General features: G+C 43.8%; 1 protein-coding gene across 1 annotated transcript in view; it reads right to left on the bottom strand.

Annotated features, from left to right (window-relative positions):
• cemip (cell migration inducing hyaluronidase 1) overlaps nucleotides 1-18,151 on the bottom strand; it is a 138,318-nt gene that overhangs the window by 101,738 nt on the left and 18,429 nt on the right. The window contains exons 10-18 of the mRNA XM_072464929.1: nucleotides 17,783-17,974; nucleotides 13,149-13,318; nucleotides 11,022-11,231; nucleotides 8,398-8,603; nucleotides 5,460-5,529; nucleotides 2,967-3,095; nucleotides 2,752-2,837; nucleotides 1,979-2,110; nucleotides 1,045-1,080 (exon numbers count right to left, since the gene is read on the bottom strand). Of these exons, the coding sequence (XP_072321030.1) occupies nucleotides 1,045-1,080; nucleotides 1,979-2,110; nucleotides 2,752-2,837; nucleotides 2,967-3,095; nucleotides 5,460-5,529; nucleotides 8,398-8,603; nucleotides 11,022-11,231; nucleotides 13,149-13,318; nucleotides 17,783-17,974 (1,231 nt within the window). The remainder of the gene's footprint in view (nucleotides 1-1,044; nucleotides 1,081-1,978; nucleotides 2,111-2,751; nucleotides 2,838-2,966; nucleotides 3,096-5,459; nucleotides 5,530-8,397; nucleotides 8,604-11,021; nucleotides 11,232-13,148; nucleotides 13,319-17,782; nucleotides 17,975-18,151) is intronic.

The following is an 18,151-nucleotide window of genomic DNA, read 5'->3' as shown; positions in this document are numbered from 1 at the left end:
TGCGAAGCGCGTTATGACACGATTTGAAGCACGTTATAACAAGATGTAAAGCAAGTTATGACACGATGTGAATCGCGTTATGACACGATGCGAAGCGCGTTTTAACACGATGCGAAGCGCGTTATGACACGATGCGAAGCGCGTTATGACACGATGCGAAGCACGTTATGACACGATGTAAAGCACGTTATGACACGATGTGAAGCGCGTTATAACACGATGTGAAGCGCGTTATAACACGATGCGAAGCGCGTTATGACACGATGCGAAGCGCGTTATAACACGATGTAAAGCACGTTATGACACGATGTGAAGCGCGTTATAACACGATGTGAAGCGCGTTATAACACGATGCGAAGCGCGTTATGACACGATGTGAAGCGCGACATAACACGATGCGAAGCGCGTAATGACACGATGCGAAGCGCGTTATGACACGATGCGAAGCGCGTTATAACACGATGAGAAGCGTGTTATAACACGATGCGAAGTGCGTTATAACACGATGTGAAGCACGTTATGACACGATGCGAAGCGCGTTATAACACGATGTGAAGCGCGTTATAACACGATGCGAAGTGCGTTATGACACAATGCGAAGCGCGTTATAACACGATGTGAAGCGCGTTATAACACAATGCGAAGTGCGTTATGATATGATGTGAAGCACGTTATGACACGATGCGAAGCACGTTATAACACGATGTGAAGCGCGTTATGACACAATGTGAAGCGCGTTATGACACGATGTGAAGCGCGTTATGACACGATGCGAATCGCGTTATAACACGATGCGAAGCGCGTTATGACACAATGCGAAGCGCGTTATGACACGATGCGAAGCGCGTTATGACACGATGTGAAGCGCGACATAACACGATGCGAAGCGCGTTATGACACGATGCCAAGCGCGTTATGACACAATGAGAAGCGCGTTATGACACAATGAGAAGCGCGTTATAACAGTGTTTGACAGCTGCACTTGGACATAAACAGCATTTTAAAACCTCTGTGTTTAAAACCTAACATCAGTGTCATTCTCACCTGGCCAGGGTCAGACTGATGGCGTTATCCGCAAATCTGCAAAGGACACATGTTTTGGTGAGTGGACACATATTTTGGTGAGTGAGTGGACACATGTTTTGGACACATGTTTTGGTGAGTGGACACATGTTTTGGTGAGTGAGTGGACACATGTTTTGGTGAGTGAGTGGACACATGTTTTGGTGAGTGGACACATGTTTCGGTGAGTGGACATATGTTTCGGTGAGTGGACAGGTGAGTGGACACATGTTTTGGTGAGTGGACACATGTTTCAGTGAGTGGACACATGTTTTGGTGAGTGGACACATGTTTCGGTGAGTGGACACATGTTTCGGTGAGTGGACACGTTTCGGTGAGTGGACACATGTTTTGGTGAGTGAGTGGACACATGTTTCGGTGAGTGGATACATGTTTCGGTGAGTGGACACATGTTTTGGTGAGTGAGTGGACACATGTTTTGGTGAGTGGACACATGTTTTGGTGAGTGGACACATGTTTTGGTGAGTGGACACATGTTTTAGTGAGTGGACACATGTTTCGGTGAGTGGACACATGTTTTGGTGAGTGAGTGGACACAAGTTTCGGTGAGTGGACACATGTTTCGGTGAGTGGACAGGTGAGTGGACACATGTTTTGGTGAGTGGACACATGTTTCAGTGAGTGGACACATGTTTTGGTGAGTGGACACATGTTTTGGTGACTGGACACATGTTTTGGTGAGTGGACACATGTTTCGGTGCGTGGACACATGTTTCAGTGAGTGAGTGGACACATGTTTCGGTGCGTGGACACATGTTTCAGTGAGTGAGTGGACACATGTTTCGGTGAGTGGACACATGTTTTGGTGAGTGGACACATGTTTCGGTGAGTGGACACATGTTTCGGTGAGTGGACACATGCTTTGGTGCGTGGACACATGTTTCGGGGGACTCACTGGCAGTCGTCCAGCCACACGTCTCCTCCTCGCAGCCACGCCCCCTGGTCCATGTTCTTGTAGGCGATGAAGCGGTGGATCAGCGCCGGGACCCTGGGTTTGAAGGGGTCCGCGTCCTTGTGGGGGCCGTACCTGGGGACGAAGGAGCATCGTGGCTTGATTTGGAACAAAGCTTTTTCAGGATCAGGATTATGCTAACGATGCTAATTCAAGTACATCCAGAATCATAATACTTCTATAATAAAGAAAAATCTGTTTTGACTCATTACAAGTTTAGTCATCTGTGGAATTTTTTGTTTTGCATTCGTTTTTTTTACCTGCTGTTAACGCTTTGCTAGCATGCTAATGTTTGCTAGCTTCACCATGACGGTAAACTCTATAAAAGCTTTTATAAACTCATTACAGTGAATATTAACGATGCTCGGAGTGCATCTGGCAAGAGAACAGCACATTTGGACCACTTCAAACTGCTTTAAGTTAATTAGTTCTGTTTGACGTGTTTTGAAGATGGTTAAGTGCAGCGACAGCACCTTTAGCATTTGAAGAAAAAAATAAAAATTATCTACTTAACTAAAAACCACGCATTGCAGAATATGTTTGTGATTACAGGGTCAACAAAGCTCTAAGTTGTCTATGAAAAACATTTGTCATTTGTCATTCTATTGTGAATTTAAATGGCGATTTTGATTAGTTAGCGTCATATTGCGCCGCGTTACTGTCGAACGGACAGACCACACTCGCACTGAACACAAAGGAGTTCCTGCCAGTCTCACCGCGACGCCACCAGCGACAGGTACGGCCGCTTGTCCTTGTCATTGGCTTTACTCGTCTTCACGCCGTTGTCCAGGATCATCCCGGCCTGCAATACACACACGCCGTCACTAGGGGGGGCGCTTCAAACAACAGAAGTGCGGCGGTGACCTTGGGGAGTACGCCGAGATATGAAAAGTACACTCGTCAGCGGTGTGACGTGGGCGTGTGGACTGACCCTGTAGTTGGAGTGCGCCCGGTTGTTGGCGAACAGGCCCATGGGGGTGAGCTCCGAGTGCCCCGGAGAGTACATGCCTTCTGAGGGGCCCGTGGGCACGTGGTGGAAGATGAACCAGAATCCCGTCTCCTGCGGGGCCCAACACAAGCGTTGACGATTGTTATGCGGTGGATCCATAATTGTGACGGTTCAATTCACAACATGATAGAAGAATTAAACAAAGAAAATTCAATATATTATGCCTAAAAGTCTGTTTTTTTGATTGTGTACGTCATTTGTTTCTTAAAGGTGATCGCGTACGAGAAACATTTGATCCCATTAGACTTGTTGTTTGGTCGTGAATGATCATAAAACATTTCTGGTTAGACGTTGGAGAATTGCATGGACCGGAAATCCAAGAACCTTTCAGAATAATGTAAATATTGTGTTAATGTACCTTTGACACACAATCAGTGAATGACAGTGAGACTTTAGATTGACACTCGCCAGGCAAAACTGTGATATTCATGCGAAATCCTGGGGCAACACAACAAATTGGTATAAGTCCAGATCGAGCAGTCTTCGAATACGCGGCCGATGCTTAACTAATGCATCAGAAATATATTTGTGTCGCTGTTGGAGTCAAAGAACAATTTCTTGAACAATTTCTAATCCTAACACTCTGCCGTGTTTTCCGGATCATAAGATTTATACTCCGGTGCGACTTACATTATTTCCACACTGACAACCACAAGAGGGCGCTCTAGGCTCTAAGCGACGCAGAAGAAGAATCTGCACTTCCTCTTCCTCTGGAGTTTGTGGAGTTGTTTATAAGTGACACAGAGGAAGAAGAATTCAATGGATTTAGTGATTTGGGGTAAAACTGATGCTTTGCTAAACTTGTTAGCATGTTAGCATGTTCTTTATGCTATAGTTATCTGAATAACTGTTCATATGTTACGTTAACATACCAGACACTTACCACAGTTCTGTCTGTGCCTCATGTAGCTGAAGGTGTTAGCGTTAGCATACGTCATGTAGCTGAAGGTGTTAGCGTTAGCATACGTACACCTATTCACCATGTTCTCTCATCTGTTCTTATTTTAAACCAAGAGGAAATGTCTGTTCTTGGTCCTGGATTTTAAGATAAGATAAGATAAGATATTCCTTTATTGTCCCACATGGGGAAATTTCATTGGTGCAACGCAGGTAGATACATTATCAAATTAATTTACCCAAAAATGTGATTTATATACTTTTTTTTCTTCTCTATTATGCATTTTTTGGCTGGTGCGGCTTATACTCCAGAAAATACGGTAAATAAGGTATAGGCCCGTAACCAGTGTTGAACCATGAGTGAAAAAGTGCTTTATGTCTCTCTCACTCTGATGTTGAACCATGACAAAGACAAAACGGTGTCAGAGTTTCCAGGTCCACGGTTGAGTGTTTTTTAGAGGTTGCTTTCACATTTTGACAGCCGTTGGTTGGGACTTTGTGCTCCTGAGAGCCACTTACACAGAAGAGAAGATTTTAGCCTTTGTTCAGTTCCGTTTCATTGACCCAATCATGAAACGCAGCCTGTTCACTTTTAAATGCGCAAATATGTTAAATAGAGTCATCTTTTGAGTGCTCGTTCAACGTTTTTTTTGGGCTTGTTTTTATGCTGCTTCTGTCGCTTGTTTTAGCATTTAAAAAACAAAAAATTTCAAATGCTTGGCCTCTTGTTGCCCTCTGAATATCTGACAAAACATCTGAATTGTGTGTCTCTGGCAGTTGCTTGCTTATGGTTCACATCCAGCAAATAATGTATCTATAATATTCAGTTTTACAAAAGACCAAACAACTTCCTGAACTAGACGTAATAAAAGCCAGGTACAAGGCTATAAAGTCCACATCATTTGAATATGTGTCCGACTGAAGTGGAACGATTGTACGTATGTGTCGGCGTCTAGTGTTGGTACACGCTTGTCTCCACGGAGATCGCTTTGTCTGGAGCAATTGCGGCGCTGCGGTTGACCTCGGAGTGACGTTTTCTCTGTGTTCGGTCCAGTTGGGAACACATAAGCAGTGCATCATAGTGACGACTCAAATAAGTGCCATAAATACAGTACAAATCTATGTATGATCCATGAAAAGTACAGTTGTGAAGACGACCTCGTTACATCAGCTTCGTGTAGACGTTAGCAACATCGGTAACAACAGCACAGTTCTACAAAAAGACTCGATGGCAGCGGTTCACACCTGGACAATAAGACATATTTTAACTGCTCGATTGTCTAACCCTGTTCTCTGAGTTCACATATTGGAATTCCGAGTTGGAAGGCTGTTCCAATTTAAATTTACAAGTCGGAACTCGTCAAATCGGAGCTGAAAGAACAACTAGAACGCACCGATGTTGATCTCCATGGAGACAAGCGGGCGTGTATTACCGGTGTTAAGGCGTGTCCATAAAGCCTGATGGTGCATAATAAAGTGTAAGTCTGTGCAGTGCGGTGTTTGTGGAGGGGGCCGGACCTCGGAGCCGGCAGCGGAGCAGTTCACCAGGTTGTTGTTGGGGTTGGCGATCCAGAAGGTGGACGTGGCGCTGTGGATGAACAGAAGCACGATTTAAAGAAATAAAAACCGCTCTGCCGGACCCATCTGGTCGAAGACCCCATAGCCCCTCATCTGAGCCTCACATAAGACCTGATCCAAATGTGGTTGAAATCTACGGAGATTAAAAAGCAGTTTTTGTTATTATCTATGTTTATTCTAGAAGCAAAACTTATTCTTCAATAGCAGTGTTTCTTTTAACTGCACTGCCTGTGTAATAAATGTGTAATTACTTGCTTTGATATTTTTGTTTATTAAACCAGACAAAATCATTCTGGTTTATAGAGCCTTTTTATTCATCTTTTCAGAGTTATAATTGTCAGTCAATGAATCGAGTTCTTCCGTTCAGAAAACGAGCTTTAATGTTTCAGAAGCTTCAGATGCACTTTTTAAATATAAATATGAACATTAAGAGCCTAAAGTCCTACACGATGTCCACAATGTAATTACCTGTCCCAGAGAACAGGCTTTACATCCTGGTGACCCATGCGGAGAAGCTCCTCCCCCACGGAGAAGCTCCTCCCCCATGGAGAAGCTCCGCCCCCACGGAGAAGCTCCTCCCCCATGGAGAAGCTCCTCCCCCGTGGAGAAGCTCCTCCCCCTCATGTGAGTGATACCGATGATGCGGCGTACAGATGTGAGAGTCTGTGAGAGTCTGACTTCATCGCCACCACAGACATTGTTGATTCATTTCTCCCTGTGGCCCTCAGAGGCAACTGTTGTTGTGATTTTGGGCCTTACAAAAATAAATTGATTTGATTTGATGAGAGTGTGTTCTTAATGTAAAACAGTGCTACAGAGTTTTATAACTGTGATTATGTTTTATCGTTTATGTTGTTTACATTCTGTTAAATTATGCAAATATACATAAACACTTTTTGAGGACATTTTCCTAAAGCCTTAAGTGCTGGGAGAAGTGTTTCTAAACGCAGCAGTGTAAGATGCTTTATGGAGGTGGAAGTTAAAACTGAACTTTAGAACATTCTCCATGGAAACGAGCAGATGGCAGCTGCTCCACCAGAAAGGTTACGAGTCAAGTTTGTGGAGAAACAAGCCTCTATAATTAAGAAATTGTATTTATTTAAGTCTATTTTTACAGATACAGGAGCAAAACCTTTACCAAAGTAAAAATATCACATATAAAATCTACTTGAAGAACATGATTAAAATGTTACTTTTAGAGTAATAAGTAAAAGTACTTTGCACATATTTGGATAACGATTAAAGGGAGGAATCAAGTGATCTTGATTAAAAAGAAACTATTCTGTCAAGTTTCTAGACTTTTTATATGTATTTTTTGTGTTTGCTCAAAGATATGACTTGAAAATCTTGGGCAGAATGTGACCGTAAATGTTTAAAAAAAAATGTTTTTAAATTCAAACGTAGTGAAGTAAAAGTATCCACTATGGAATGTACTCAAGTAAAGCACAGATACCTTATTTAGTCGTATTTAAAAGTACTTTTGAACTTTGTTACTTTCCATCACTGACCTTAACCTCTTTTAATGTGCATCTTTACATCATGTTGTTAATCTAATAAAAAAGACCTTTTGTCCCCATAAGAGCAGCAGGAGCCACAACGTGAGCATGAATATATATATATATATATATATATATATATATATATACACAGTCATACTCCACGTCCCCGACTCTCACGGAGGAAACACTCTGCACTCAATCTCATTTGATGAAATGCATTTTTAATCTACAGAAATAAATCATCGTGGGAATTAGCTTTGAACACAATGGTTTGGTTAAATTGGAAAAAACAGTTCTTTACAAAACATCAATTTTCAGTTGCAAAGAATTAATTGAATTGGTTTAAAAGAACAGAGTGAAAACGAAGCAGAGCAGGCCACAAACACCACCACCTGGTCTTTAATAATAAAGTTTAGGCTATTCTTTAATTTCCCTCTGGGCAGTATATTATGTGTCTCGAGCAGAAAACACCCAGGACCCTTTTCCACAGCTTCAGACCAGCTCTTGGTCAGGAGTACGAGGAGGTGTGGCCTAAAAGCCAAAGGAGTACCTGAGAAGAACCCCCAGACACAGGCAGACTCCATGTATTCAAACCCATGAGCATTAAATATGAATAAAGCAACATGTATGTGAAGACAGCGGAACCTTCAGTCTGGGAGAATCAAACCAGTCAGATGCTAATGTGGTGCTCGACAGGTGAGGTGGCCTGACCTCAAAAGGCCTTAATGACCCAAGCTGCACGAGTGAACATGGAAGAAACATGGAGGAAACACAACCACAGAACGACCACAGGAAGCACCGGGACCTCCTTGATGTGAGTGTTGAATAAGACTGTGGATTGGCGCTAACCCTTGACGTGAGTTGGAACTGATCCATGGCATATTAGAGCAGGCAGAGGTGAAACTCTTCATGAGATATGAGGTTACATTTGGATCAGTTTCACGCGTAAACATCGTGCGGAGACTCAAACGTGTTCAGACCGTTTAGCGCATCGTCCACGCGGAGCAGGCGCCGTCCTGTCAGCAAACGTGATCATAAAACGATCAAGAAGACTAATCTGAGTCTGAAGTAACCACAGGTGGGTAGTGTGGCCAAGAAAAGTACTTTAAAATGATAGTACTCAAGTAGAAATACAAGTAAGTCCAAGACAGTACAACGACTGAGAATGAAAAAGTATTTTGGGAAACGACTCAAGTAAATATTAGTGCATGAGTAACTATCTGCATATACAGTATATTTCACTTAATTAGAGCGATAAAAATATATAAATATATAATATATAAATCAAGTGATGCACATATTCTGTTAAATTCAAATGCACAAAAGTAAGAATTATCTTCAGAAGTGGTGCGATAAACACAAATATAAAACCATCTAACCTGCAGTCCTGGCGAGGGTTGGCCACGTATCCGGGGAACGAGTCGTCGGTGATGGCGCGGCACATTTTACCGTTGCGGTCGGACGGCAGGAGCGTTCCGGCCCGCACCATGAGGCCCAGGCAGTGGTCGAACGTGTTCCTCTCCTCGGGGCCGTCCTCCGTGAAGAAGCAGTGTCCCAGAGTGTCGTAGCCCACCACGTCCTTCACCTGGAAACAGCAGCGGGAATATGTGACTGCATCTGTCTTTTAAACCCCTGAACGAGACAAATAACGCATTATCTACATCTGTGAGCGTTTAACCACGTTCTGAAGGATGTTTGGACAGCGTGACATCCCGTGTACTTCATATATTTCAGAAGAGAAGGCTGAACTAAACAACCGCTGCACAAAAGGCAATAGAAACACAGAAGACACTCGAGTTCAGGTTTACAATGAGCTGTCCACATTCATTTTAAAGCCACAAATCACTCATTTCAAGTGGAGTAAAAAGGAAGGATAGTTTGAAAAAGGAGTAAACGAGGCATTTGTTTAATTTAAAGAAAGAAAACCCTTGTAGGTCTGAAGTACAATCTCCTTTCAGTCTACAATAGCCTCATAAAACCTTGACAAAAAAAAACAAATGCTAATGAGATGCTTGACAGCGACCAGACCCAACTTTTGTTTTTTACCCTAGTGTCTGTCACTTTCCTCAGAAGGGTCATTTCGACTGCTGTGACTGTTACTCATCTTCCCGGAGGACAGATCTGCCAAACTGGCCACGCCCCCTGCCGCCCGGTGGTCCTGGAGAGGCGTGTCCCAGACTTGTGGGAGCATGAACACACCTTTGTCTCTGTTCATTGCGGTTGTGCCTCACTTCCTGGTCTCGATCGCCTCCGTCGTTTGTACTTGAATCCTTCGGTTCCAATAACGCCTTTCGCAGTTGCTAAAAATAGATTGTGACGTCGCGGCGGAAAACATTATTGGTTTGTTTGCATTTGTGCTAAGGCGCTTTGAACGTGGCGGTATTCTGACTAAATAAAGATAAATCAGGTTCAAACGCAAAGGAACTGAGCACGGCTGTTTCTGTGCAGTACAGACTCGAGATGTCCCGAGCAGCCGCCAGAGGAGACGTTTTTATCCCTTTTCAAAAACCCGAGAAAGGTCCATGACAACGTGACACATGAGGAACGAGCGAGCCAAGGTAAAGATGGACAAAGAAAGGCGATGGCTGTATTTATGTTCTGGCATTTTGAAGGTGGGAAAGTCCCTAGATCCAAGGACGACAAACCGGTGCTAGCAATGCCAACAATGCTAACAGGGAGCTAATCAGGAAGCCAAACAGCATGCCAACCCAAACGTGGAAGGAAAAGGCTTTTAACCAAGGAAAAGCAAGAAGAAAGCTCATCATTACCAGATGTAGTGGATCACAGAGGGCGTGTCTCCTGAACCTGATGTGAGGTCAGACAGATAATAAAGCTACACAAACAAGCTACAATCAGTACCTACTCGGAGTACAAATGGAAACTACAATATCAGTATATGATGCAGCAGTGAAGCCGAGATTACCAACATCATGGATCCAAATGTCATCTTAAAAGGACAGAAAGTAGTTTGACACTTTCTACTCACTGAGTTCTATGATTCAAAGTGAAATACATGAGAAACCGGCAGAACAACGGAAATACAAATGGTCCAAGAACTTTTCGTCACACTTTTAAGGCTCAGAAGAGGAGAATATGCCCTACAGCTTTGACTCATCAGAATTATTCATAGGCAGAATTCTTACTACACAGAATCATCAGTTTATGTTCTTATATTTAAAATCTGTGAAGATTTCCACGTTTCCTACAAGAGATTAACTTAAATTGTCTTTAGCAAGAGTGTTTTGCAAATTTACAAATGTTAGGTTCTGAGTTGACTTCTGTGAGACAGAGATAATGGGAAGCAAGGGTCTGGCAACCAATAATTAGCATTGTCGCTAACGAGCAAAGCTACGTCTTTTCTCCGTCAAAACGACGTCCTCTATTTCCAGTTCTAACAGTCCGTAACATTAACTTGTTTTTCAAACAGAAAAGCTGGTTTTACGGAGCATTTAAATATATATGTGTCTGTCACACGTCACAGAAGCTTCTGGAAAGTGACAGATGCTCAGTGAAGTAAAAACAACCAACTTTGTCTCTTAAAACCAACAAACAAAAGTATTTAAAAAGAAAACATGATGAATTGCATCAACGTGACCAGAACCAAGCTGTAAAGTGAAAATGTTAGACTTGTAAACAAAGAGTTTCAGTGTTAGCTTCTCACGATGAGCGCGGCTAATTTAAGCTATGTAGTATTTAACTGCACAAACCCATTTCTATCGGACTGAAAATTACTTTAGGATGAAACGTTGAAACTTCTTGATTTAAAAACAGTGTCTCGATTCTACATTTTGAATATTTTATACTATGAACGGCTCCTGAACGAATGAGGATCACGACAACATGTTCTGGTGGCGTTTCCCTCATTCTGATCTCACTTTGTTTGGATTGACAGTATGTTTCAGTAATCCTTGTGATTCTGGCTCATCTGGGTAACAAAACAGTCGCTCAAGGATAAAGAATGTACATAAAAGCAGATAAAAACAGTGTAAATGTATGTCCTCACCAGGAGGCCGTTGGTGCCGTGGATGGTGACGCAGCGGGAGAAGGTGTGGTGGATGGACACGTGTTGGATGGAGGTGCAGGGACTGTAGCCTCCTCTCTCGTCCACGTCCCCGTTCATGTGGAAATGGATGGGGTAGTGTCCCATGGTCTGCTGTCCCATGTGCTGGAGCTCCACCCCGGACAGGTGCACGGCTCGGAAGCCCTTCTCCACCTGCAGGGCCGGTCAGAGACACAGGGGTCAGTCTGAAGGACGTGTTGGACTGCATGCAGGGCTGGTTACCATGTAACCTACCCAAGTCACCATGTGGCTTTTGTCCGGTTGAAATGTAATATATTTTAATCATAGTCATTCGTATTATTCATATTTCTGGCTTTTTGTACTACGTTTTGAACACATTGGCGTTGGAATTTCACAATGTACAGCTGGAAATATGTGCTATGACTCAACAGTTCAAACCAGTCTACAAACAATAGCATTGTGTTTTAATGTGGCTTCATTTTAGTTCAACATTTGCATTGAAATCAAATCCAAATCAAGTCCAAGTAGTTTAAACATAAAGTCCCAAGTCAAGTCCTAAAACAAGTCAAAGTCAGGTCAAGTCAAAGTCAAGTCAACGTCAAGGTCAAGGTCAAGTCATCTCAGTGTTGAGCACCAAGATCCAAGTCCCAAATACAGTTGAGTCCCGAAAAATAAGCCAAAAACACTGTCAATTCTTTAGACAATATAGACAATATTATCTTCACAAGTTTTGTGGCAGGAGCACCTCTGCCGTGTGTGGCAGGAGCACCTCTGCCGTGTGTGGCAGGAGCACCTCTGCCGTGAGTGGCAGGAGCACCTCTGCCGTGTGTGGCAGGAGCACCTCTGCCGTGAGTGGCAGGAGCACCTCTGCCATGTGTGGCAGGAGCACCTCTGCCATGTGTGGCAGGAGCACCTCTGGGTGGGCTTGTCCTTGTCCAACACCCAGATCGAGACATTATTTTCAAACGCACGGCGATCATTGGGGGCACGCGCAGGAGACGATTTCTGACGATTATGTTACAGGAGCTGATTACGGGATGTCACGCTCCAATGCAACACATCCAGATCAAAGTTCCTCTGCCTGACGCCCAGAAAACACCAGCTCGCGTGCAGTTTGGGGCGAGCACGACTCCAGCTCTTAAATGTCATGCTCTGGCAGGAAAAACAAACTAATAATCATCATCCTTTTTGAACGTCGTGGATGTAAGCGAACGGCAATTACATTAAAAACGATGAATCAAACTGTGGCATTTCTACATGTGAACATTTTGAGGTTAAAGTTGCACCACGTACCGTATTTTACGGACTATAAATCGCTCCGGAGTATAAGGCGCACCAGCCAAAAAATGCATAATAGAGAAGAAAAAAAACATATATAAGCCTGCCCCAAATCAATTGTCCGTTTGCTGTAACCCGACCCAACCATTTTTGAGTAGGTAAATTCTTCTTTTTTTTTACTTTGAAAAAAGAAAAAAAATAACCAAATCGTTGCCATTTTTGGATTCTGGCAGTGACCTGCAGTGACCTGCAGTGACCGCCAGGGGTCAGGCTTCAACAGTCAATGACGGAGCGTCTTAAGTTTCATTTTCATTTCATCTTCGGCTTTAAAATATTTCTAGCGAGTTCTAATGATACAAAATTATTCAACACGGCGCATTTTTGAAAAAACGGTCAGAGTGTCGGCGAAATATAAGACCCAAAAAATATTTGGCATCATTTTGACAAAATGCTGATTTTTTTTTTTTCAGTCGGCTATTTTTTTACCAAGTCGGTGGGGTTACGGCAAACAGACATAATTTTTTGCTCAGCCTAAGTCGCATTTTCTGGTGCAGATTCTTCTTCTGCGTCGCTTAGAGCCTAGAGCGCCCTCTTGTGGATGTCGGTGTGAAAATAACTGGAGTATAAGTCGCACCCCGGCTAAAACTATGAAGAAAGGTGCGACTTATAATCCGGAACATACGGTAATTGTTCAGGTGAGGGGGGCGCTGAAGTTTTGGCTAAAGTATGCTATAAATATGGTCTTTTATGTATCTATTTTGCATTTTATTTTCGTTGCGCATCCTTTCTGTGGTGCACCGTTCATCCCGCGTGTTTCCGGTCGGACGATACCTTCAGGTGTCCCCCGAAGGTGTCGAATCTGAAGAACTTGCAGGCGTTCTCCTCGTAGCACTGCGGCTGCATCTCTCCTCTGACCAGGATGTTTCTGGTCAGCAGACCCACCTCGGCCCTCATGTCCACCCCGTCCAGTGGCTCGCCCACGTGGAGGAAGCGGGCGGTACCTGAACACACACATGATCAAACCTCAGAATGTAAGCGTGCTACAGGACGAGGACATTTTGTCAAGGGAATTATTTGATTGATGAAAATGATGCATAACTTAATAGAAAACTATGATTTTTTGTCATCAAAAAAATCATGTCATCTTCTTCTGTGTTTTATGGCAGTTTGTATCTGCGTGTTACATTACCGCCACCTACTGTAGCTGTACGTCTTAGATTTAGACATAACATATAAAATTATTATATCATTATTAAAATATAATTAGACTTTAGACATCAAATTCATCAAAAATTTTCTAAATGGATCAATGGAAACAAAATAAGAACATTCGATCGTGCCTTAAAAGCATCATTCTGAAATCTTAAACTCAAACACTGCCAAGTTTAGGTTACAAAATTAAGTCTACTTTGGTCCTTAGTAGAAAAAGCTTCAGTTGTAGTCATCTGGACTCAGTTTGAAAAAATAGACGTTTCGACTCTCATCCAAGAGTCATTGTCAATAACAGAATTTAGGTCGAGAACTCCGATATTAATACTGTTCTGTGGTAAGACCCGCCCATTGGGAGGAGCCTTCCTGAAGTAGCAAGAGTTGTTTGTTTCAACAGAAACCCCCCCCTTGTATCTACCGAGCCTATTCAGAATTTTGATGGACTATTAGAATCCTCTTTGTCTTTGTGAGACCCTGGCTCAACCACCCTGAGTACCTGATTAGCATCTAAATGTCCTGGTCCTGGTCCTCTACCTTTCCAGGGGTTCAGTATTCCATTATAGATACCAGGAAGATTGAATCTTAGCCCTCCATTTCTGTTTAAAGAAGGTCTTTCTTTTTTAACAAAAATAGCTTCCTTGACTCCTCTTTCAAACCATCTTTTCTCCCTGCTTAAAACCTTCACCTCACCGTCTTCAAACGAGTGATTAGAGGCTTCAAGATGGAGATGCACGGCACTCTGTGGTCCTGAACTAGTATTTCTTCTGTGCTGATAGAGCCTCTTGTGTAGAGGCTGTTTTGTCTCACCTATGTAACGTTCTTTACAGCTTTCTTCACTGCATTGGATCGAATAAACTACATTGCTCTGTTTTTGAGTCGGCAACTTGTCCTTAGGGTGAACCAGTTTTTGTCTTAAAGTGTTTCCTGGTTTAAAATAAACAGGGACTTCGTGTTGTCTAAAAATTCTCTGCAGTTTTTCCGACAGGCCAGACACATAAGGGATAGAAACACCCTTCCTTCTCTGTTCAGTTTCCCTTTTGTCCTGCTTCTTGGTTCTCTTCACTCTGTTGAAGGCCCAAGCGGGGTAACCACAGGCTGAGAGGGCATTTCGGACATGTTTTTCCTCTTTCTTCTTGCCCTCTGAGCTGGTGGGCACACCTTGAGCTCTGTGTTGTAAGGTTCTGATCACCCCCAGCTTGTGCTGTAGTGGGTGGTTGGAACCAAAGAGCAGGTACTGGTCCGTGTGTGCATTTAGATGCTAATCAGGTACTCAGGGTGGTTGAGCCAGGGTCTCACAAAGACAAAGAGGATTCTAATAGGCCATTAAAATTCTGAATAGGCTAGCTCGGTAGATACAAGGGGGGAGTTTCTGTTGAAACAAACAACTCTTGCTACTTCAGGAAGGCTCCTCCCAATGGGCGGGTCTTACCACAGAACAGTATTAATATCGGAGTTCTCGATCTAAATTCTTTTATTGACAATGACTCTTGGATGAGAGTCGAAACGTCTAATTTTTCAAACTGAGTCCAGATGAAACAACTGAAGCTTTTTCTACTATGGAACACTCCTGGACGAATGAGGGATTACACCGACATACTTTGGTCCTTGGCAAGGCACAGTAAATAGATAAACGTACAACTAAACTTAAAAGTGGAATTATTATTCAATTCAATTAAATGTATTTTTGTAACAGCCGAAATCACTCAGCTCTGTGGCTATAATCAGCTTTTACACTTTTGGTATTGTTACTATTTCACATTTTCTAACTTAAAAATTCATTTGGAAAATACACTTTACAAAATACAAACTGATAAAAAAAATTAAATAAAAAAGAAAGCGAATAGATAATCCAGGGAAAGTAATTAAACAGGATTTGTTTTAAATAAGCGTGTTTGTGACGAGGGGACAACAACATAACCTGGTTAAAAAAAGACTATTTTGCATCATCTGTGAGTTGTGACCGAGTCGTAAATACTCCTGAAATGCATTTGAAGCTCGGCTGCTCACCTTCCCCCTGTGTGTGAGCCCATGAGCCCACTGCTCATGGGCTCACATACGTTGGGTTTAAATAAGTCGCGTGGCCATTTTTCAACAATAAAAATACATTTGCTGCAATGTTAGATCAATAGTCTGTGCTATGACTCGGCGTCTGAATAAAGAAATAAAGCATAACATATAAAAGGAGATAAAACAGACCCTGACTCTCACTTCACTTTGATGGTTTACCTCTTCTGACCAGACAAACAAGCGCACACAGAACAGCCTGAGACAGAACAGCAGCCGCGCCCCTTGAGTCTGGCTAAATGTCACGATGGAAATAGATGCTCTCGCTTCAGGCTCCACTCTTCACGTCACATCGTTTATGAGATGAGTCGAGTAAGACGAGAGCGCTAATCGTGGCACAATTACCACGACTGACGGCCGTTCCAGGCGCGCGCACGCACACGGTCTTCAGGGGGGGGCACGACTTGAAAGAAAGACTTCAGAATTCTGCTGGACCATGTAACTGGTCAGGACGGGGGTCCGCCGCCCGTCTGACCCCCACATGTTACTGCTTTATTATCCTGCATTTATTCAGTTACAGGCCTTTTTATCGCTCCGAAAATCCCATTGGAAGAAGAAAGTATTCTTATCTGTGTTGGCCTGGTCACCGGCTCGTCTCCATGGAGATAGATGCGTTTAATGCCAGTGTGACATAGTTCACGCACAGTGATAACATCTCCATGGAGACGAGCAGGTGACGGGCGCTCCACCAACAAAGTTACAGAGACTAGACCAGGACTATATGGCTAAACTAGAACTAAATAAGGATAAAACCGGGACAAGCACTGGGTCTAGACTAGGACTAACTAGTCTTACAGTAAACCAGGACTGAGGTCTAGACTAGGACTAACTAGTCTTACAGTAAACCAGGACTGAGGTCTAGACTAGGACTAATGAGTGTGAAACCAATAATAATCCATGAAACAACTGGAATAAACACTAGAACAAAATGTATTTAACCAGAATTAACCCAGGATCAGCACAACACGATCAACAATGAATGTGTGTGTGAATGGGTGACTGGTTCCTTGATGTAAAGCGCTTTGAGTACCTTGACGGTAGAAAAACGCTATATAAATGTGACCATTTAAACCAAACTAAACCAAACTAAACCAGACTAAACCAGACTAAACCAGACTAAACCAGACTAAACCGGCTACAGACATAATAGATGTAGAACACAAACAAAAGAATGCTGAGTTAAACATACAGGACATTTCTGATGGAAAATAGATCTGACATTTAGTTTGTCATTATTATCACACTAACAACCCATTTTTAATTGGAAAATAAATTACCTTTGGACCTTTGGGAGTTTAATTAAACATAGTTATTGTGAATATTTTAAGCACCACATTTTACTAAAGCCTTCAATTCCATGAAAACAAAGTCCAGCTGAATCAACCACAAAGACCACTGAGAAACATGTGAGACGACTGAGGCCCAGACTGAGGCCCAGTCTGAGGCCCAGACTGAGGCCCAGTCTGAGGCCCAGACTGAGGCCCACTCTGAGGCCCAGACTGAGGCCCACTCTGAGGCCCAGACTGAGGCCCAGACTGAGGCCCAGACTGAGGCCCAAATTGAGGCCCAGACTGAGGCCCAGACTGAGGCCCAGTCTGAGGCCCAGACTGAGGCCTAGTCTGAGGCCCAGACTGAGGCCCAGACTGAGGCCCAAATTGAGGCCCAGTCTGAGGCCCAGACTGAGGCCCAGTCTGAGGCCCAGTCTGAGGCCCAGTCTGAGGCCCAGACTGAGGCCCAGTCTGAGGCCCAGACTGAGGCCTAGTCTGAGGCCCAGTCTGAGGCCCAGTCTGAGGCCCAGACTGAGGCCCAGTCTGAGGCCCAGACTGAGGCCTAGTCTGAGGCCCAGACTGAGGCCCAGTCTGAGGCCCAGTCTGAGGCCTTATAGGGACCTCACAACATGCACAATTATCAACTGTTTCCGACTCAATACTCGGCCAATGGTTCCAAGTACACAGCAAACAAGAGGGAGGACCAAGCACCGCCCTGTCCCATCCCTCCTCCCAGAGTCAGTGGGCGTGTCATGTGACCATTGTCCGGCACAAATTAAATCAAACTGAAAGAATCTGGAGTGCTGCATGTGGTCTTAGCTCCTCCTGTTATATTTGGAATGCCTGTGGCCACGCCCTGAAAAGCTGCGTAGTGCACTTTAAGTAGAACCCGCACATGTGTATAATCAGTAAGTCTGCCCTCACCTGCCACTCTGATCTGGCGGGCGCTGCAGCCGGGGCAGGGCAGCACCGTGAACTCTTCGGCTTGGTACATGGAGAAGTCCGTACTGGCCACCACGATGTTGTCCCCGGGGCCCCAGCCCTGAGGAGGGTCGGCCAGCTCCAGGACGCTGCTGTTGGCCTGGAGGTCGATGGAGACGGACGCCTGGGGCTGCACTGTGGGGGACACGGGGCGTATTCAACAAGCGGGCAGCGTACAGGCACGAGAAAGGATGAGAACGACAGACGGTAATCACCCCAGGACTCAAGGGCCAAGACTGAAGGGCCAATCAGGAGCCTTTACAATGAGTAAAGGTTCCTGTGTGTGCCAGTCTGGGTACCATGAGTAAAGGT

Source organism: Eucyclogobius newberryi, unplaced genomic scaffold, assembly GCF_026437365.1.
Source record: "Eucyclogobius newberryi isolate DKJ021-1_F unplaced genomic scaffold, fEucNew1.0.hap1 SCAF_5, whole genome shotgun sequence".
NCBI lineage: Eukaryota > Metazoa > Chordata > Actinopteri > Gobiiformes > Gobiidae > Eucyclogobius > Eucyclogobius newberryi.
Note: the sequence above shows the minus strand (reverse complement) of the source record. Positions and strands in the feature narration are given on the sequence as shown.